The following is a 21,301-nucleotide window of genomic DNA, read 5'->3' as shown; positions in this document are numbered from 1 at the left end:
TTCAAATTAGGTGAAGTTTTCCATCGGGAGGTCACCATCAAAATGTTCGGGATTTAAACTTTTCAGGACCACAGCAGACAAATGTCCTTTGCTGATCCTCATAACATCAGTTTGTTGTGCCTTTAATCTGACAACATCATCTGGGCCTGTAGAACTTGCCAGAATAATCCATCCAAAGGCACTGAAAGTGCATGAGGCTAGGATGTTTTTCACAAGTGAGAGATGAATGTCAATGTTGTCAAAATCCCGTCCAAGATCCAAGTCCCTTTCGCCCCTACCTGCACAATCTTCAAAACAGAAGCACAAGAAGTAGAGAAGACTCAAATCTTGACGCCATGCCTCCCGACGCAAGTCACGGAGGCCGCCAACATCTCCTCAAATGACATTGGTTTAATACCAGCCGATAGTTGAACCTTTGGAGATCCTAGTCCCTGTTACTTGGACAGACCCTATGCCGATTCGCGATCTTCACCTGCTGCGCCGATACCCAGGACCCAGACCGGTCATCCATACCCAGAGAGTATGTTGGATCCATCTGCATTTTTTTAACGCAATGTCCAATTTGGACCCCTCTAACGCGCCTGCTGGCCCCATGGGACCAATGATCTATTCATTGGGTGGCCTGCTGATACCATACCCACTAGCACCCTTCACTCCATTTTAGCCTCTTCCACAAATATCCTGGAAGAATTTGAACCCAGCACCAGCATCAGGTCTTCCTCTTGGGTCGACAACGCTTTCATTACTTATTTCAAATGTGACTCTTTTGGAGTAGAAGTTTAACATGGCTCCGAAATTGACTCCCTAAATGCCACAAATTACGCCAGTGGGGCCACACATGACTCCACTATAGCTCACATCTCCTATATTACAATCCTTTTCTCTGACACTATAATTTTCTCAGGTGGAGGACTTTCCTATAATGCCCAACGATCCAGAAGAGAGGCTCAAAGTTAGTAGACCAGGGCAGATACTTCTACGGCGGCACTGAACCACAAGAAGAAATAAATGGTGGCAATGATGGAGATGCTGAAAATAGGCTGCACCCATATTTTAAGGGATTCAAGTGGACTTGACACCACCTCTGAGTGGGAGCTCATATCACCCACAGTTATCCCTCCGCCAGAAGTGACCTAATACCACACTTTTATAAGAAGAGCAGCGGATATGCTTAAGCTACAACTTTCATCTACTGTGGTCAAATCTATAATTCTCATAGAGGCCTTGCTTGTCTTATACAGCGGAACCTCTACTTCCGTTCAACAAGCCCTCATGGAATCCATGTTGGCCATATGGGGAAAAACGACCACTTCAACAGCAGTTTCAAAAACAATTACAAGGAAATATGTCAGCACCTAAAGATCCAGAGTTCCGCTCGGCTCATCCATTACCAGAGAGTCTAGTCATGCAGGATTCTTACTCATCTAAGACGACTCCAGGATCTTTTTCATTCACATCATCAGGTTGGGAGTCAAAGAAAAAAGAGCATTTCCCCAAGACAATATTCTCAGCTGAAAGCATGGCACTAAAATCTACTTGATTAGTCACCAGCAGTCTTTCCGACCCTATCATTAGATCTTTGCTCCCATTTTACTGACCTTACTGGAGATGGTTAAGCTGCAGCTAAACAAGTGATACAGTCAGGTTTGGACACTACTGACTCAGTGTCAAGGGCCATGGGAACAACAGTTTCCTTAGGCGTGATACATAGTTAAGCAACTCATAATTCTTGCAGGACACCCAGACCACTTTAATGGTCCGCGATTTGATCGATCCTGCCTCTTCAGTCCTAAAGCAGAATGTGCTAGTGAGGTTTATACACAGCAAGACAACAGTCCCAGGTACGGCCCATGCAGGGAAGAGCGGTGCAGCGGCAAGGAGTGGGAATTAACATACGACAACGAGGAAACCTATAAAATAAAAAGCAAATCAAGTTTTTCTTTTTTTATTTAAGTTTCCCTCATCATATGTCGAATTCTCCACCCACCGCCATTCCCCCCCCCCTTACCTGCACGGGCCGTGCATGAACAGTCCGATCCCTCTGGCCTGCGAACACAGACGATTATAGAGAATTCAAAGGGTTTTGAGGGTTTTGCCGAGGCTTTCCCTACTGTCAGCAATATGGGTCTCACCAGCAGCAGCAAAACCCCTTTGTAAACAATAGCGTAGCAGAGGCAGACAGCATACTCTACCTCTTTCTACCTCCACTTCCCCAGGTACTGCAGGGAAGCAGCCCTAGTTACTGCTACCCAACACACTCAGGACCATTACTTCAAACCATTGGATCTTACAGGGTGTGGTAAGGGGGTATGCCCTACGCTTCCAAGAATTACCACTTCCCATGCCTCCCGGACAGGGATACACAAGGCCACCTGCACATCATTCAAAAGATTTTCAGTCCTCCCTCCTAAATGGAGCATTGGAATCGATCCCAAGTCAGGAGTCGGTGTAAAGGATGTTACTTTCAATGGTTCTTGATCCCCACAAAGGATGGGTGTCTTCCTCCAGTTCTAGACTTCAGGATTTTGAACTGGTTCCTCAGAAAGAAAACGTTTAATATGCTGTCCCTGGCTCAGGTTCTGCTTGTGCTGGAGTGTATAAATTGGGGGTGTACCCAAATAAAGTCACTGGGACCTGGGCTAGCTAAGTATTCAGAAGAGGGGGTCCCAGTTACGTAGGACAGAAATTAAAAGTAGTAAAATTATAAGTCACACAGATAATGAATCCATCTGCACTGTTTTATTCACAATGGGAATGCGTATTGAATATACAAAAGTTAGAACATTAAATACGTAGTTTAGGCAGTACCCCAAGAAAGGGAAGTGGGGGTAGGTATGTGTGATCGTGTGAGGATAAAGTGAAGGAGAAGAAAAATTATTCAAGAGTGACAGTACAATCAACCAGTAGAAAGCCTCTAGTTGACAAAGTTACACATTATGTACAGAACACATGACATATTAGTCAGTTATTGAAGTAGAGCATACTTCACATTGTTCAATTAATGAAACATTCGGGCGTGAAGTTGACATTCAAAAGCATGAGGTTGTCGACGTTTCGACCCTTTACAATACGCAGGTATTAGTGCTATCCTTGCAGTAGGGTCTTCATCAGGACGGGAAACCGGGGCAAGCAACCACTCAGTTAGATGCAGACGCCTTCCTCCCTTTCCCCATTGCAGTCAAGGTGATTCGACAGCGGTTGTTGAAGCTCCGGGCATTAGAAGACTCTGTGCTGTTTTCAGTCCTGATACCATGCCCATGTAAATCTCTGGCCACTCCTGGAGCTGTTCCACTGACTATCATCTTCGTGTTCCAAGCCTTCTTCCTCCTTCTTCCTCTAAGTCAGGTAAGTTGAATAAGCACAACAAGAAGAAGTTAAAACGGTGTTTGACTTCCCCATCCAGACCCTGTGCTTCTAGAGGCCCTGCTCCTGCACACCAGCAGTAGAGCTGGTGCCCTGGCCTGCTCTGCTCTACTCAGATTTCCCTGTAGCCAGAGCAACACTGCCCAACTTAAAGAATTTTAAGACACAATGCACACCATCTTTGGGTCACAGACTCCCTTTGGCTCGCTATTGCCCCAAGGACCCAAGAGATGACCCTGCTGCGTACTGCCTACTGCCAGTGGTTCACCCGACAGCAGCTAGAACCACTAGATCTGCCCCTGGATCTGGACCAATGCCATCAAGGGTGCCTTCATCCATCCAAGCTCATTTCACTCCGGTGTTATCCCCAACACCACAGACTCCGCTCGACGACAGGCCCATCATCATTCCAGACTCCGATCCAGGGCCACCCCAGCACTGTTCAGCCCTACCACCCTTTGGAGTTACCGCCCCTGGATAAACCCTTCCTTCCTGAGAGGTATATGAGGAGGAAGGGTTTGGTCCCCTAAAGGAGGACCCTAAGCCAGCAGAAAACTGTTATATGGAACTGGCTAAGACCAGTAACCTGGACACTTCACTGGAGTCTGGCATGCTTTCTCCTCCGGCCATTGTGAAGCGTAGGACAGCAGAGGTCCTTGACTTCCAGCTGCCAGCTGGCAAGACATTGGTCTTAACAGAGGAGCTTTACTCAGGAGCCAGTTTACCTGAACAACGCTCCCTTTCTGCGAAACCCTCACAGATGTTATTCTGTAGCCTGGGCCATACCTTGCACAGCACCTCCTGTGCTTTGCATTATTGCCCGATACCACACCACTGCCCCAGGAGATGGCAACCTTCCTCTCCCAGCACGCTTCCGCAGAGAGCCTAGTTGTGCTGGCCTCAACAGCCAAGGTAAACGCAAATGTGATATTTCCATGCGTTGTGAAATTTCGTAGTGCAGCTGTTTTCTATGCTTCCCAAAGAGGGCTGAGCCATCCTCAACCAAAACTTGGTAGACAGTTGGGATGCAACAAAGTTTACCATTGTGTTTGGGCTGGATAACATGGATCCCCCTCCCCCCTGGGTAGAGCCATGGCCTCCATAGTGGTGCTGCGTCATCATGCCTGATTGTAATTCACTGGGTTCTTGGAGGATGTCCAGTCGTCCTTGAGCGACATGCCATCTGATGGCTCTTGCCTTTTTGGTGACAAGGCAGGCACGGTGCTCCAGCACTTTTGGAAGGGACGGGTCATCGCCAGGTCTCTCTAGCTTTTCTTTAACAGCCCATTCCCAGCAGCATCCCTTTCGCCCCTGATGTCCAGTTCCCCAACCCTCTGATTACTGCAGTCTTTGAGCCTTTTTAGTGTACCCACCATCCAGCACAGCTATCCCGTTGACAGCAGAATCGGGCACCACCTGCCCAATGGTCTGCTGTGCTCCCAATTATGCAGAAGTGGTACACATTTCCATTTGTTGAAACTCCTATGCCTTTGCCACCATACCAAGAACTGTTAATGGAAGACCATCTCTCCTTGATCTGTCAGGAAGTGCAGACTTTTCTGGACAAAGTAGCCATCTGGAAGAATATGGTTGCTATTCATTCTACTTTTTGGTGATGAAAATGGATGGAGGACTTTGTCCTATTCTAGAGCTGCGCCCTTTCAGCGCTTTTCTACAGAAACAGAAATTTAAGATGTTCACCATGGATCATACCCCCAAAAAAGCTTTAAAAAAATATTTTCTTTCCGTCCATCCAGGGAACGCTTGTTCAGGTGTTCATGAACAAAATTAGAACAAGCAGGGCACTATAGGGTCGTGCACCCTGCACCAAGAGGCTCTGCGCCTCTCGACTTGGCTGGAACGCCAGTTCTTCTTGGTTGTCCAGTACATGGCAGGCTCATACCCAGTGCGGAGAATTTCAGCCGTCGATGCCTTGCGAATCATGAATGACGGCTACATATGGAGATGGCACGATGTCCACGAATGTGGAGAATCCTGGCTCGATCTGTTCGCCATTGCAGAGAACGCTCACTGTCAGTACTTCTGCGGGCTAGAGTTTCCAAAGCTGCACTTGTTCGGAGTTGCATTCCTCCTCAAGCGGAACTCTGGACTACTATACGCTTTTCCGCAGATACCACTCCTGCTCCTTGGATCACGACCGGCTGAACCCAAGACATCGTAGTGGCTTCGGATTGGGCACGAAAGGTATAGTATCTGAAACCCTTGAGCATGAGGTCCTCCAATCAGGCTGCCCCTTTGGAAGGATCTCCTATCCCAACAGGGCAAGACCCTGCACCCAAACCTGCGCATTCTCCAACTTCATGCGTGGAGATTAGGCTGTGACCGTTGAGCTTTTACCTTCCTGCTGAGGTCTGTGATATCTTCTTCTCAGCCAGGTGTTTCTCCAATATACCAATATAGAAGTATATGCCTGCCATTGGGATATGTCTGTGGCCTGGTGTTCCTCATGACATGTGGACCCACCTTTTGCACCGCTGTCTGAGGTGTTGCTGTTTGTTCTCTCTTTAGCCCGGCGAAGCCTAAGCCTGTTCACTGTTAAGAATTTCCTGTAGGCTATTTCAGTTTTCCCGCGGTTGCCGGATCATCCCTTCTTGTTCCAGTCATCTGTTGTGACACGTTTTCTGAAAGATTTGCAACACTTACCCCTCTCATGATGTCCCAATGAGAGCTCTGTTTGGTCCTCAAGTTTCTCATGCGTTCCCCTTTCATGTCCGTACACAGCTGTTCTTTTCTGCTCTTGACTCTCAAAACTGTCTTACATCGGGAGAAGGGTTACCTCTGTTGTTTTCCCCCTCTGTATACCATTTTTTTTTCTGACACACTGGTCCTTCTGACACATGCTTCCTTCCTGCCTAATGGTGTCTCCCCCTTTCATGTCGGCCAGAGTATCACTGCCTCCAATTATTGCTCCACCTATTCTTCAAAGGAGGAGAAGAGACTGCACTGTTGGGACCCAAAAAGAGCCATATTATTCTACATTGATCACACCAAAGACCATCAGGTGTACCATCAGCTCTCAATGGATTGTATTCTGCATTAAATTCTCTATATGGGCCTCACTCCGTACTTTCACAAAGCACTACTGATTGATCAGTCAGGTCCGTCAAGATGGGCATTTCGCCAGCTCAGTCTCCTTCATTAGCGTCTTTTCTGGTAGAGACTACATCTAAACCTCAGATTCCTCACTGGCCCTCCCACCCCCCGCTCTGCGAGTGGACTCTTTACCCTCGAGATCCTGTGAGATACTTCACACTGGTCAAAATGTTTTTTATGTGGCTCTGTGGTCTTGAAGCGGAAATAGTCATGAAAAAACTGATGTCACTGTGCTGGGGTGAAGCCACAACATCGCTGGAGCCTTTTGACGCCACCTACCAATGCACAGAGGGTACTGCTCACGATTTTCCTGATCAATTCTGACACCTGCGGAACATTCAGGTGAGTAATCTGCAGTTAGATAGAGTATCTACCAGAAAAGACGTTACAGAAGGTAAGTAGCTTGTTCTTTATTGTGTTTCGGCAGGCACCCAGCAAAAGCTGCATCACCTGTTTTTCTAATAAACTAGCTTCTTTGAACCAGATAAACCATGAAAAAATATTCACCACTATAAGGTCTTCAACCAATGATTTTAAATTGCTGTGGCAAAATGAAAGGAGATTAGTGTTTAAATGCATAGTAGAACTGTAGTAAACTGTAGTTCAAGTATTCCAAGTTACCAACAATATTTCATGACTGGCTTTGCAAATTTTTGGATAACTAATTCAAGCTCTGTGTCAGGCACTTCTGTCTGTAGTATGGGTACAGTCTTTCTGTGAATTGTATTTTTAATGTTTATCTTGTACTCAATTATATCTTTTCTTTCCAGGATCATGGTTTTAGAGTAAAGTGACTAAAATAAACTTGATTTTGATTTCATTTGCTAACGCAGTTACTATTTTATGAATATGATTTCATGTTAACTTGCATTTTCAGGGTTTCTTTGAACTTATATCGCAAGATCTCATCAAAATATTTGATGAAAATGAGCTTGAGGTAAGATATGATAAATATTTTGTCCACAAAATGATCACATATATATATTCATATGCATATGTGTTTGTGCTGTTCTTTCAGTGAGCTATTCCTCTTTTTCTAGCTGCTTATGTGTGGACTAGGTGATGTTGATGTTAACGATTGGAAGCAACATACAAAATACAAGAATGGTTATAGCAGTGGTCACCAGGTTATCCAATGGTTTTGGAAGGTAACTCAATCATCTTTTTACAATCGATGTAAATTTATAATGCAGAAATTAATGGATGCTCTTCAAGTGTTACATATGATGGTAAGGGTTAGTATAGACCATGGATACTCACAAACATTTTCCCGGGGGGCCGCAAAATTTGGTCAATGGTGTGACCGAGGGCTGCACTGATGCCAGCAGGGATATAAAGTGGGTGTAGGGGAAGCAAAACATGTATATCTAAGAGCTGTGTGTACAAATTAAGGTGTTCCTAAAGTTAAGGGCCCAGTTAGTTCCTTTTCATAACTGCAATGAACCTTTAAATAAGTGTTTGATGTATACTCAACTTCCATCCTAGTTTGCCAGTACTGAAATCAACATCCTGACAGGTAGAATTTGGTAGACATACCTATAAAATGACAGCTCATTTAGATCAGTTTAAGAGTCTGTTTGATAAAGATACAAAAAATATTTCTGATCTATAGATCTTCCTGAAGATTCCTTTCCTTAAGAAAATGCCCCTAGGCATCCGACTTAGCTTGCAAAACGTTTGCCCAGCAGTGGTTCTCCAGTAGTTGCTCAGGCTGCACCACACAGTTCTAGCCATGACTTTGTCTGCCAGACATGATATCACTGAGACATATTAGGTACCAATCAATACCCTGTTGTAAGGTGCAGAGAGAAACAGAGACAGCACCAATGACAGTAACAGTCCCAACACATAATATGTTTGCATAACTTGGATTCTCATAACTTTTGGAACTAACTCATCTTTAAAGGGGGATGGGTAGTAATAAATCTGGAGGCAGTTTCTATACGCTCCAGTAATAGCATTACCAAAGGTAAGTAACTTGCATGCCTGATGGAGACATACTTTTGCACAATCCTCTCCTAAAAAGCTGTTCTAAAGCAATATTGTCTGACAAATGGGAGTGAATACCCCCAGTTCACCAAGGATGTCATGTAGCACAAACTTGGCAAATTATCTGTCAACTCCTACTTGGGCTGTGAGGCAGTCATTTTTAGCAAACATATGCAAAGATGACCATGTAACTGCCTAACAGATGTCAGCCACCAGAAAGTTTTGGTGAGAACTGTGAAAGCAACCACAGTGTCAGATGCAGCGCTAATGAAGCCGGCTGTCCCAGATTTTTCCCCTCAGGGTTTCCCTTCTGAGTACCATGGGTTTGGAAGTACTACAGATGGTGTAGTGTGTCCCCCTCCAATTCCGGACACAGTACCACTCCCTATATAATCTAGCTGGTTACTTGACTTGTCACCAGTGGCTTAGAACATTCACCAGCCTCAATCTTCCTGTCCCTTCCTGGTTTGGCTACGTAGGCGAGTTCCGCGCTGGTGGACATGCTCAATCGAGTTTCAATTGCCCTGGATTTACGTCTTCCTTCTGTGGAATTGTCAACAGACCCCTTAATTGGTGTCCTACACCCTGCCCGGACTAATGTTGAGCCTGTACTTCCTTTTAATGACTTTCTTTTCATTATCCTATGGGGTGCTTGGAAAAAACCTGAAGCAGAGTTCCATGTGGATCGCTCTACTTCTACTTAGACATCCCTCCACTAAAAGCTTTGTGGATCAGGCTGCTTTAACCACATAGAAAATAGAATTTCTTCCCCCTGTCCCTCCTGAAAGGGAGGGCAGGAAATTTGACGCATGGGGTTGCGTATATTTCTTCTTATAGCACTGCTATGCACTCTCAGAACACTTCTTGTGTGCTCGACGGCTTCTCCCACGCCTTGTGAGACTCTGTGGAGCGCCTCTTGCCCTCCCTTCTGGGGGAAGCCCAGAATGGTCTTGTTCCCCGGTACAAAGATGGGCAGCAAGCTGTGATACTACTGATTCTTTTGGTCGGGCTATTGCCTCTTCCATTGCTCTATATCTGCATGCATGGTTGCATGCTTCCAGGTTTTCGGAGGCTACGCGAAATTGCATTGATTGACATGCCTTTTGATGACACCTCCCTTTTTTTGCGCTTGTCGACTCTGCCTTATGCAGGTTCAGGGATAGTCATAGTGGTAGGGATTCTTAACTCTGTTGTTTTACAAAAGTTGTTTCCCCTTGTTTTAACTCTTTTCTATCCTCCTCGGTTGGAATTCTCCTCTCCCCTCCAGGGATATACCTGTTGTGGTGTTCTTGCTTTCTGGATGTACTTTTTGTCTCTTTTATGCTGTTTGTGACAGGTTTCGTTTGCAGCCATCTTGAACTTATCTTAGTTTGCGGTCTCCTGGAAATCTGTTCTTTGGCTTGTTTAGTTGCTTGAATTTTCCTACCTAAGTACTTAATCTGTGGTAGGTATTCTGTTTATGTTGTGCAGTTGCACTATAGCCTTGTTCCCCGTTTCCGGGGACCTTTTTTTATATGCATTGGAGGCATTTTTGTGAGCTACTTGTGCATTTAGTACCCCTGATATGGACTTGGCCTTCTTTTTTTCTCTGCTCTTATGTATGTCCATATGGGCTATGCTGGTGCCGCAAGCAGGCAATCTCTTTGGCCTGGTTTGCGTTCGTTTCTATATTTGACCTTTTTCGATGTGGCCCTTCTCTTTGCTTTGTTTGACTCTCTAGAACCCATGATTTTCTCATGTTGTGTTCCTATTGGTACAAGCCTGGGTTCCACAACTCCAGCCTTATGGTTCTCCGAGACTGTTCATCTCAGCATACTGGTATTCTTCTAGCTGTTTTATATAGTTATCTACCATCACAATCGTGGGGTAGCTGTTTTTACTGCTGATCTTTTCGGTACTTTTCACCAGGGGCACCAGTCTCCTTGACTGTTGGATCCTTGCCTGATATCCTTCGCTCACAATAGACTGGGTTTTCATTTGTTTCCTATATCATTTTTCTCTCCACTCACATCTTCATGGCGTCCTTTTTTCAATGGGAGAGGTTACATTTCATTTTCCTTTCTCAGGTGGTGGTGTTCATTACTTTTTCTTGGGACCTGCCATATCTTTTCGTATGTTTCTATGAAGCGTTGGTCAGGTTACTTACCTGGTTCTGCTGCTTCCGTAAGTTGAACAGTGTGTGATTGTCATAATCAACTATCTGTTACCCTTTGTTTTTGTCAGCCCTTCGTTTCACTTTGGCTGTCTCCTCCTCCTCATCTCTCCCCTCCCCCTCTTCCTCCCTCCTCCCCTTCCTCCAGGTCGTCCTTTCCCTTCTTACTCCTCCTTCCCCTTCTTACTCCTTCTTCCCCTTCTTACTTCTCCTTCCCCTTCTTACTTCTCCTTCCCATTCTTCCTCCTCCTTCCTTACCCCTCCTACCCCTTCTTCCTCTTCCTCCCTCCATTCTCCCCCCTTTTACTCCTCCTCATCTTCCTCCTATCCATTACTCCTCCTTCTTTACTCTTCCTCCTCCCCTTCCTTCCTCCTTTCTCACCCCCTCCTCACTCCTCCTTGCTCCTTACTTCTCCTCATCCTCGCTCCTCCTCCCTCTCTTTATTCCTCGTCTCCCTTCCTTACTCCTCCTCTCCCTTCCTTACTCATTCCCCCTCCTTGCTCCACCACCTCCTCCACCTCCTCCTTACTCCACCTCCTCCTTACTCCTCCTCCCTCCATACTCCTCCCTCATTTGGCCCTCCCCTACTTAGTCCTCCTTCCTTACTCCTCTTCTCCTCCTCTTCCCCCTCCTTCTCTCTCCTCCTCCCCACACTTCTCCCCCATCCTCCCTCCCCACTTCTCCTTTCTCCTTCCTCCTCCTCCTGCCTCCTCCTTCCTCCTCACTTCTCCTCCTCCCTCCTTACTCCTCCTCCCCTTCCTGTCCCCTTACTCCTCCCCTCCTTACTCCTCCCTCCTCCTTACTCTTACATCCTCCCTCCTCCTTCTTTCCACATGCTGTTATTCTTTGTTTTTGCTGCTGATGCCTGATGGCATCCTTCCTCAGTCAGTGGCGTTGGTTGTTGGATGGTTGTCTTTGTTTTCCTGTAGTGGGTAATGCCTTCCACTTCCTACTCTTAGGTGGCATTGTGTTGCTGTTTTACAGCCTTGTCTTCCTGTCTCCACCTCAGGTACTGTCTTAACTTCTTCTTTATAACAGCCAGTTGTATTATCTCTGTTCTCCCTTGGTTACCTCTGTGCTTGGATTAACCTTCGTTCCTCCACTTCTTGTCCTCCCGCTCACTGACGGAAGACGTGGGTTACCTTCGGTGGAGTGGATATACTTTTGCTTACCCTGTGTGACTTTTGTAAAATTTCAGTTTTCTTTGCATATTTATCCTTGTATACATTTCTCTTTAGATGTCTGTCTCTCCATGTATATACCTATCACTTGAATGGATCTCTTGTCGATGTCTTTTACTTCTGGTATATATATATATATATATATGTGTGTGTTGTGCACATATAGTAGTCTGGCCTTATATACTATGTACGTCACTGCGTTTTACCTACACCCTTGGCTCAGCCCTCTTGGTTGTATTTGTCTGTTTCTTTCCTTCTCTTCGGTGATCCTCTCCTTCTCTTCGGTGACCCTCTCCTTCTCTTCGGTGACCCTCTCCTTTATTTCGAACGATGCCACACATACCTTCGAGGTTCTTAATGTAAAAGCTGTATTTGATAGAGACTACTAGCCGCAGATTCCTTCACGTAAAATTACTCCCAGGCGTGAGACTGGATCCGTAAACTTTTTTGCCACAGCATCCCTGCGCGCCGGGGGCGGAACGACATCACGCAACTCTTCCCAGGCGTCGTTTGCGCACGTGTCAGCGAAGTCACATAAGACCCGCCCCGGCGCGCCTACGTCAGTTTTTTCCTTTTTTTAAGTGCAACGCAGATCCGGTTCTTGCTACGGGCCTGTTTCGGGCCCTTTTTTCTCCATTTTTTGGGTGGGACAGTGTACGAATGCATTCGGGCTTCAAAACTTGTATGTTTTGTGTGCGTCTTATGTCGGCGGCGGACCCGCACCTCATTTTTATGTGGTGTTTGGGGGAGGATCACGGCACCAATGATTGTGAGGCCTGTCAACAGTTGAAGCCGAAGTCCCGGCGGATGCGCCGCATAAAACTTCTCTCAGCGCGTCTCTCTAGTTTGACGTCCTCCCCTCGGTCTGCTTTGGCAGGCGGCTTCAGGTACGGCCATGGTTGTCGTCCTCGCCCTTCTCCGATGTCACGTGAGCGTCGCACCCCGGTGGGTAATGTAGGAGAGTAGGGTCTGCAATCCTATGATCACCCAGATTTTTTGCTTTTGTTTCACTGGTTTACGACTTTCTCTGGCTGTGGGCCTGCCAATCAGACCCACAGCCTAGCTGTTCTCTCACTAAATTGACATGTGTACCTTAGGTGCATTATCCAATTGGAACTGGGCCACCTTATCAGACCCTGTAACTCAGGGCATAGGTGTACCCAGGGCCTACCAGGGGCTGAAGCATGTATTATGCCACCCCTGGATGGCCATCTAAATCTGACACAACTGGCTGCACGACAGCTGGGGCAAGGTGGTGTAATCACCCTTTGCTTTAGATATAGTATACCTATATCTAACCCTAAAAATGGACACACAGATTCCTATCAGTCACTCCTATGGCAGGCCTTAACAATCCTGAAGGCAGAGTGCATGGAATCGTGTGAAATGGTGCTCTGGCATGAGCTGAGCCCGTTTGCAGCTTGCGGAACCAAGTCCTAATAGCTGTTCCATGATAACGTGTACCATATACTCTTAAGTGCATTATAATCCTCGTGGTTAAATGCTATCTTTGGTATTGCTTTATCAAAACATGTCGAGTAAGGTGTCATACGAATTGGAATACTAACCCCTCGCCAATTCTGCCGACGGGGTTAGCATTCCACCCTTCTAGAGGGACACGACATGTATGTGACTGTGATCCCCGGTTAAAGTTAAACGAAGCCTCAGCTCCACAAAATGGATGCTGCCACCACAGACACGAGTCTGACCTCCTGCTGCTGGGAGTCCTTCCAGCGAGGAGAGCTTGGACAAAGGGTTTCCTGTCAGGGGCGGTGCTAGCACCATCCCAGACAGGGTTTTGTGTATCCTGGGTAGGCAGGGCTTTACAGGAAGGTGACTGCAGAGTGGCACCCCGGTGCTCACTACGCATAGGCCGGCCAGAACCAGTTCCAGGGGCACCCCAGCCCCTGGCCTGGGGAAAGTCCGGCATGGGAGAGGGGTGTAACCACCCCCCTCCTAGTCCCACCCATAGGCAGGACCTAGTCACCGGGTCAGCCCCTTTTCCTAGTATAAAGTTAGGAGCGGGCCCCCTTCCAAATTAGATCATCTTTGGAATCAAGACACGACTTTCTACGAAAGGACTTCAAGATTTCTTCTTCAAGATTCTCCCGTGTGACTAAGGAGTAGTCACCCTGCATCCGCAGGCACCATCTTAAGAACACTGCGGTCTGCTGCAAGTCCTTCCTCCGGAATCCGACTGCCCAGCTCGACGAGAACCGGCTTCCCTGGCACCTCTGACCTCTACCCACCTCTACAGCTAAGCTGAGAACCGTGGGTGCGACGAGACCTCGAAGGACCGGCCATCTTCAAGACTGCACGACTTCTTTCCATCACGACCACCGAGGGATCCTCTGGTGAGTGCTTTGGGGTCCGAGAAGCCCCGACCCTGAGCAGCTCCAGCACCGAAGTTCAGCCTCCCAGCATCTCCACGATCTGCGTGGGGCCCTTCTGCTTTTTGCTGCTCACCGCGTTGTTTGGCTACTAGCCCGCTGGCTTGTGGCCTTCTTAACGACGCCCGACGACATCACTGCTGCTGGTCTGGTTGCTCCAGACTGGCCCTTGCTCCCTTCCAAAAGAGGAGCACCCCGGACCCTCCTGGTCCACTCCAGACGCCATTTTAAGTCCACCGCGTGGGCTTGAATTTGCCAAGGCTTTGTTGCCCAATCCTGGGTCCAGCGACGTCGACAGCATCATCCATCGTGGGACAGCTCGCAACTCCATCCTGGTCGCCGACAACGCCTCCTGGTCCGTGAGATCTGCAGAGCACAGCGTCGCCCACTCACCTAGTCGAGGTGACTACCATCCGGTGCCCTCCTGGTGCCACCTGACTACTGGCTAGTAGTCACGAACTTTGTCCCCTCTGCTTTCAGGTGTCATCCATCTTCGATCCAGGCTTGGATCAACTCGAACTATCTTCACTGGTCGCCTGCCAGCAACTTCTTTCTTCAGGCTCCTGGTTCCTCTACGAGAATTCCCGACGCCTTTTGAGACATATGCAGCTGCAGCCCCTGGGCTAGGTAACTTCGGCATTTCGGTGCCCCAGCATAGCCTCACTATTCAAGGGTCAGGATCCACTTTCGTTTTCCTCCTACCAGGTTGGGTTCGCCCGAGAACACTAACTTTGCTTTTACTAGCTCCCATAGACTTTGTCCCGCATCACGCGTGAGAGTGCACACTCTGCACCCGAGTCCCCTAGGCCTCCTATTAGTAATCTGAAGGTTCAGTAGTCAAGTCCTAGCGATTCCAAAGCCTAATAGTACAGTACTTACCTGCTAGTAATTTCGCATTCCACTTTTGTAGTATATGGTTTCCCGTGCCCCTCGGGCATTTGTGTAAATTGTGCGAACTCAAGTATTTTCATAAGAATTTTGTTGTGTGTTTAGTACCCTGTCCTCATAAAGAGTACAGGGCTGTTTTGATTCTAATAAATACACTGTTTATTTTCATAACACTTGTGTGGTGTCCTTTCACTTGGTGTTCAAGGGGTATATGTGATGGTATAACAGCTGGCTTAACACGCCCTCTAGAATTTAGCCCGAAGACTGCTCGTATCCACGCTACTAGGATAGCTGGTCTATAAGGTTGACTTACAACCAATCACCATAAGGGTTGTTTGGACTGATACAAAGTGCTCACTAGAATAGTGAACATTATATATCAGGCCAACTTCTCACAGGTAAGTGTCGCAGTTTGTCCCCGGGGGCTGGTTTCCTGCCTGCTGGGGATGTGGACTCTCTGTGGGTGATGCAGCCCGCGTGTCGTCCTATCCACCGTTTCCCGGTGTTGGGGCGTCGAGAGTCCGAATGGAGACATATGCGGCGGCTTTGCAGGCCTCGCTGGCGTCTCCCCCTTTTCCCCTCCTGGGGCGTCGGCGGACCCCTCGCCTTGCGATGGGCCCTTCCGCGGCGCCGCCCGTGGCTCCGGCGCCCACTGGTTCGGACCATGCTTGGAGGATATGGTGCTGTTGGGGTTCGGCTCCTCCGGGGCACCTCCTTCAAGCCACGGCGTCTCTGCCTCGTCACAAACTCCTGTGGGAGTCTCTGTGGTGTCGTGGGAGGTCGCCGGGGCTCAGGTCACCTTCTCGTTCTGCTGCGGGTCGAGGCCAGGTTGAGGACCCCTAGTCCCTCTCCGGGCCCCTCTCATCCCTCCCCACAGGCGGCTGCCTCGACGGTGGACGAGTCGGAGGTTTGATCTTCCCTGGCACCGCCACCTGGGTTGCTGAGCAATCTCCGCCTCATTCTGGGCCGCGGCTGGCGGAGGGCTTCGTGTAACTCCCCAGGCCCGTCTCGTTCCCCCACGCAGGTGGATACCTCGGCAGGGGTCGGGTCGGCGCTACCCAGGGGCCGGTTTGACTCCAGCTCCACTCCATTCTCCGGTGCGAGATGACTTGGAGGAACCTTGTCCGGCGACGCAGGATGGTGCCGACAACCTGCCTCAGGCAGCGGACTCTACGACTCCGCGCAGGGGTCATACCACGGATTCAACTTTGGACGCTCCTTCTCCAGAGGCAGGCTGTATGTTGGTGTAGTCCTCCCTGGAGACTGGTCGCCGTGTGGTGTCTTTTTCACCGGCGTCGAAGGGCGCCCTTCCTGAGGCAGAGGTGTTGGTCGGAAGAGAGGCCGTTCCCTCATACTTCGGCTCCTTCTGAGTTCCAGGTCTGGCCCTTGCCCGTCCCGCTTGGCCTCAGGGAGGGCGCCTTAGTTTGCAGCCGTCGCCAACAGAGGAGTGGCTTTCCCCACTGCGGGGCCCTATGGAGGCGGGTGCGGCCTTCGCTCACGCGGTATTTACGGCTGTGGGCATCCTCCGGTGGCTCACTTACCGGCGTACCATCTATTGGAGGTCCTTCACCAGGGCTCTGGTGGGAGGGAAATCTTACTTCCCTTTGAAGGTTTCCTCCTTTTTTCCTTGACGGGGACTTGGAGGCGTTCTGCCTCAGGGGGCCCGGAGCCTCAACATCTTCTGCACCAGCACTTCCTGGACCCGCGTGACCCGGCTTGCCTTTCCTTCCACCCCTCTGCCTCCAGTCCTCTTTTGCGGACTGCTTTTCCCTCCCTGACTCCGCTGTTGACTCCGCCATCCTGAGAGGCCCGCTGGCTGGACTCTTGGGGGCACAACATGTTCGCCTCAACCAGCGCTGCCCTGCGGGTCCTGAACATCTGGCTCGGGCCTCCTCCTGTTTGTGGGACTCGGCTGAGTCTCTGGGATCCGCAGCGTCCCAGGAGGATGGTCAGGTGGACTTAAGGCATCATGCGTTGGATGGTCGGTAGCTTGCAGCGTTTATTCTCCGCTCCGCTCTGGACATCCCAGAGGTGCTGGGCCGGGCCATGGCTACCTCGGTCGCTCTCCCTCGCCATGCTTGGCTTCAGGATGGAGTATTCCCTGAGAATATTCGGGAGCGGCTCATCGACCTTCCGTTTGATGGCAGCCTGCTGTTCCATGCCCTGGCCAACTCCGCCATCCAGAGGCTCTTGGCAGGGCTCCGTCCTCCTCCGTCCCCTCCTCAGTGACTCCTGAGTCGGGTTGATTCTGGTTCTACTTGGGCCGGTTGTTCTGGCTATGGAGTGTGTTTTCTTGCCATTTGCGTCCTTCCTTGGGACTTTGGCATTTTCCCTCCCTACCTTCGCCATCCGAGAGGCCTGCTGGCTGGACCCTTGGGGGCGCAACATGTTCACCTTGACCAGCGCTGCCCTGTGGGCCCTGAAGACCTTTTGTGTGCTGGCACGGGCTTCCTCCTGTTTGTGGGACTCGGCTGAGTCTCTGGGATCCGCAGCGTCCCAGGAGGGTGGTCAGGTGAACTAAAGGCATCCTGATTTGGATGGCCGGGAGCTTGCAGCGTTTATTCTCCGCTCCACTCTGGACATCTCAGAGGTGCTTGGCCAGGCCATGGCTTCTTCGGTCGCTCTCCCTCGCCATGCTTGGCTTCGGGATGGAGTATTCCCTGAGAATATTCGGGAGCGGCTCATCGACCTTCCGTTTGATGGCAGTCTGTTGTTCCATGCCCCGACCGACTCTGCCATCCAGAGGATCTTGGCAGGGCTCCGTCCTCCTCCTCCGCCTCACCCTCCCCCTCCCCTGCCTCACCCTCCCCCTCCTCTGTGACTCCTGAGTCGAGTTGATTCTGGGCCTTCTTAGGTCGGTTGTTCTGGCTGTGGAGTGTGTTTTCTGGCCATTTGCGTCCTTCCTTGGGACTTTGGCATTGTTGGCTGCTGGACGGCCCTTTTGTTCATTATGTGTGTGTGTTGGAATTGTTGCTCATACTTGGCCCTGAGATTAGGCCTTCTGCTTGCTTCGGCTGCTTGTCAAGCCTTTTTCGGGGGTGTTTTTTTCCCAGTGGCACTTTTGTTTTTCCTCTGCTGCGGAAGTTCTACCAAAGAGGATTCCCATATTTTGGGACTTATCGAACCCCAGGTGGGGTAGTGGTAGCTGTCATATGGCTTGAGCTCTGCTGGAGGGTTCTGGTCGCCTTCGTGTTCCTGTTCTCCATGGCGTTTATGTAGGTTGCTTTTGCTCCTTGAGGTCGTATGCGCGGCCACTCATAGTGGTGTGCCCGGGCATCTCCTCCTCTCCCTGCTCCTGCCCTGTGGTCTGGGATGATCCTATGTTCTCCCTTGCCAGGCGCCCCCTACTCTGCCTTCCTGGGGCCTCGGGCTGTTCATCTTGCTTCTAGCCGCTTTTGACTGCCAGCGCTGTTCTGGCTGGCAGGTTGTTCTCCACCTGGAGTGGGTTTGCCTTCTTTTCCCTTGCTTCCTTGGGTCTTCTAGGCTTCTTCTTCTTCTTCCTCCCTTCCTGTCTTGGCATTGGGCGGATGCTGTGTTGCCTTGTGGGGAAGTGGGGTGCTTCGGCCTCTCCGACCTTTCCCTTGGTTCCTCTTCAGCCTTCTTCTCCCTCCTACATCCTTTTGAGGTCGGTGGGGGTCTGCTTGGGGGGTTCCCTTTGCCTGGCAAGGACGAGGGTCTACCTGGTCCACAGATCTGGTTCCCTGTGGGGCCCTCTTTTCTGTATTGGCTGGTGGGGTCCTTTCGTAGACCCTCCATCCCAGTGGGTATTGCTAGGGTGTCTATTCTACGTGAACGAATCTGCGGCTAGTAGTCTCTAACAGATGTACGAGTTACTTACCTTTGGTAACAATGTATCTGGTAGAAAGGATTCTAGCCGCAGATTCCTTCACGGCCCGCCCTTCCTCCTCTATTCTGCAAGGACCCTTAGGTTGGTCTTCGGTAATCGCCGCCCAGTGGAGGGCTGTATCTCCTGTGAGTGCCTTCTTTGTTCTTGATGGGTGGCTCCGTCTGGGGGCGGTTCATTCCTCCTTTGGTTCTTTGGAGGATGGGGTTCCGGTGTTTCGGTGCCCTGCTGCACTGGCTACTCCAGGTTGGGAGGAATTGCTTTCTATCCCTGTCTTCCCTTTCCTCCCTTCCTTCCATTGCTATCCTCTGATTAAGGGTCATCTGGACATGTCTTGCCCTTGTCCCTTGTGGTGGTTGCCCTTTATGTTTGGGTGGCTTGGAGGTTTGTTGTCCCTGTCTGTGTTGCGACTGGTCCCTTCCTTGCTCAGGATGGGGGTGGTGGGATTCCTACGTGTACCGTGACCTTACGCATGTTCCTTGCCTCCGGGGCGCAGAGGTGGGAGGCTGTCTATGTGCTGGCAGGGTGGTTGCGCAGGGCTCTGCTCTCTTCTTCTTCTTTCCCTGCCTTTGGTTCTGCGGTGTGATTCTACTGTGGGTGGTGTTGTTAGTCACCGTTTCTTTCCAAATTGTGTGCTTTTCGCACTCTGTTCACATGCTTCCACAGTTTTTTATCTGGTGGCTCCACGTTGTGGAGCGTAAAAGTTCTCCGAAGAAAATTGACGTAGGCGCGCCAGGGTGGGTCTTATGTGACCTCGCTGACGTCCCATGCGCGGACGACGCCTGGGCGGAGTCTCGTGATGTCATCCCACCCCCGGCGCACAGGGATGCTGTGGCAAAAAAGTTTCCGATCCAGTCTCACACCTGGGAGTAATTCTACGTGAAGGAATCTGCGGCTAGAAACGTCTCTACCAGATACATCGTTACGGAAGGTAAGTAACTAGTACTTCTTTTACCATTCTTGTTGTTTCCTAGCGATGATCCTCAGCATTCATTGTTCTCTTTCTCTTTTCTCCATCATTCTATCATTGGAGGTCTATTTTTTCTGAATCTGTTTCTAAGGATAGTTTCTTCAACTATTGGTAGGGCTAGGGGCTTTTTATTCATTGTATGTTTTACTGCAGCTGAGCATGCTATTTTGTTTTGAGCCTGGACTCTGTGAACTATTGTCCTTGGTCCCTTTGCATTCCCCTATCTTAGGTTACATTCCCTTTGGGGCTGCCTCTTTTACTTGTTCTATACCGTGTTCTTATGGTCTTATGGCTTTCCACTCCCTAGGGGCTCGCATAGTCCTTCTTGGAGATCAATCCTCCCGGTGAGCATCTTGCTTCACCTATCATTTTTGGATAGTCTGGTCCCTTTCTATCTTTTGGAACAGCTTCTCCGATTTGGGGATCTTTGGTGAGGTCAGTTCACAGCGCCTTCTCCAAGGATGGTATTGCTTGGGTTTCTAATTCTAAGATAATGAATCTGCAGCTAGATGTCTCTATCAGATGGACAAGTTACTTACCTTTGGTACCGCCTTATCTTGTAGAGACAAAATCTAGCCTCAGAGTCCTTATCACTGAGTTGCTAAAACTTGAAGAGTGTGGAGAGAAAGATGCAGCTTGAGTCTTCCTGCCAAGACCAGTCTTGTCTTTAGGCCTGGCTCGAGGAAGCAGCAGAGTTCCAGTGTCCACCAGCAGAAGAGTCTTTAGACGACTTTAAGAAGATAGGCAGTCGTTTCTTGAAGATGTTGTCTGGACAAATCTAAGGACGCACCCACAGGGGAGGTCAGGTACTCTACTCAGGTAGCCTAGCCAGTCATATGCTCCCAGAGGCCAAGATTCAACATGACAGAATCAAGTAGCCACTTGGAGAAGCTCTGGGTACTTCCCTAGGGAGCAGCTGGACAGGAGGGTGGACACTCCCCTGTCCTTTGTTTAGTTCCATGCCAGGCGGGAGCCAAGGGCTCCTGAACTGGGCCAAACTGGTTTATGCAAGGAGGGCAATAAATGTGACCTTCAATGCAGTCTGGTGGTGCTAGGATGCGACCCCACACTAAGTAATTCTAAAGGAGAGGTGGTCACAACTCTTCTTTGCAGGAAATCCTTTGTTCAGCTTCCCCTGCCTGAGTTAAGCTCCTCAGCAGGGGGGCAGAACACTGTCTAGGGTCTGCAGCATCTCAGGCTGGCAGGCATACCCTGTAAGGCTGCACAGACAGTCCTCTCAGGAGTCCCCAGTACATGGTATGATGCAACTAACCCTGGAATCAGTGTAGTTGCATTTTTCCAACATGTTTGATACCAATCATGACGAAGTTTGGGGCAGCCATTGTGTACTTGGACATCTCGACTTGCCAGTGTCTACTACATACCTTAAAATGACTGCGCCCCACTTA

At 49.4% G+C, this 21,301-nt stretch overlaps 1 protein-coding gene across 3 annotated transcripts in view; it reads left to right on the top strand.

The window, feature by feature from the left end:
* Positions 1-21,301, top strand: part of NEDD4 (NEDD4 E3 ubiquitin protein ligase) — a 1,992,497-nt gene that overhangs the window by 1,844,479 nt on the left and 126,717 nt on the right. For all 3 annotated transcript variants that reach the window (XM_086958341.1, XM_086958342.1, XM_086958340.1), the window contains 2 exons: positions 7,355-7,414; positions 7,518-7,625. In XM_086958341.1, coding sequence (XP_086814467.1) covers positions 7,355-7,414; positions 7,518-7,625 — 168 coding nt within the window. The remainder of the gene's footprint in view (positions 1-7,354; positions 7,415-7,517; positions 7,626-21,301) is intronic.

This window comes from Lissotriton vulgaris, chromosome 2_1 (genome assembly GCF_964263255.1).
Source record: "Lissotriton vulgaris chromosome 2_1, aLisVul1.2, whole genome shotgun sequence".
In the NCBI taxonomy this organism is placed as follows: domain Eukaryota; kingdom Metazoa; phylum Chordata; class Amphibia; order Caudata; family Salamandridae; genus Lissotriton; species Lissotriton vulgaris.
This window is presented reverse-complemented; position numbering and strand designations above follow the sequence as displayed.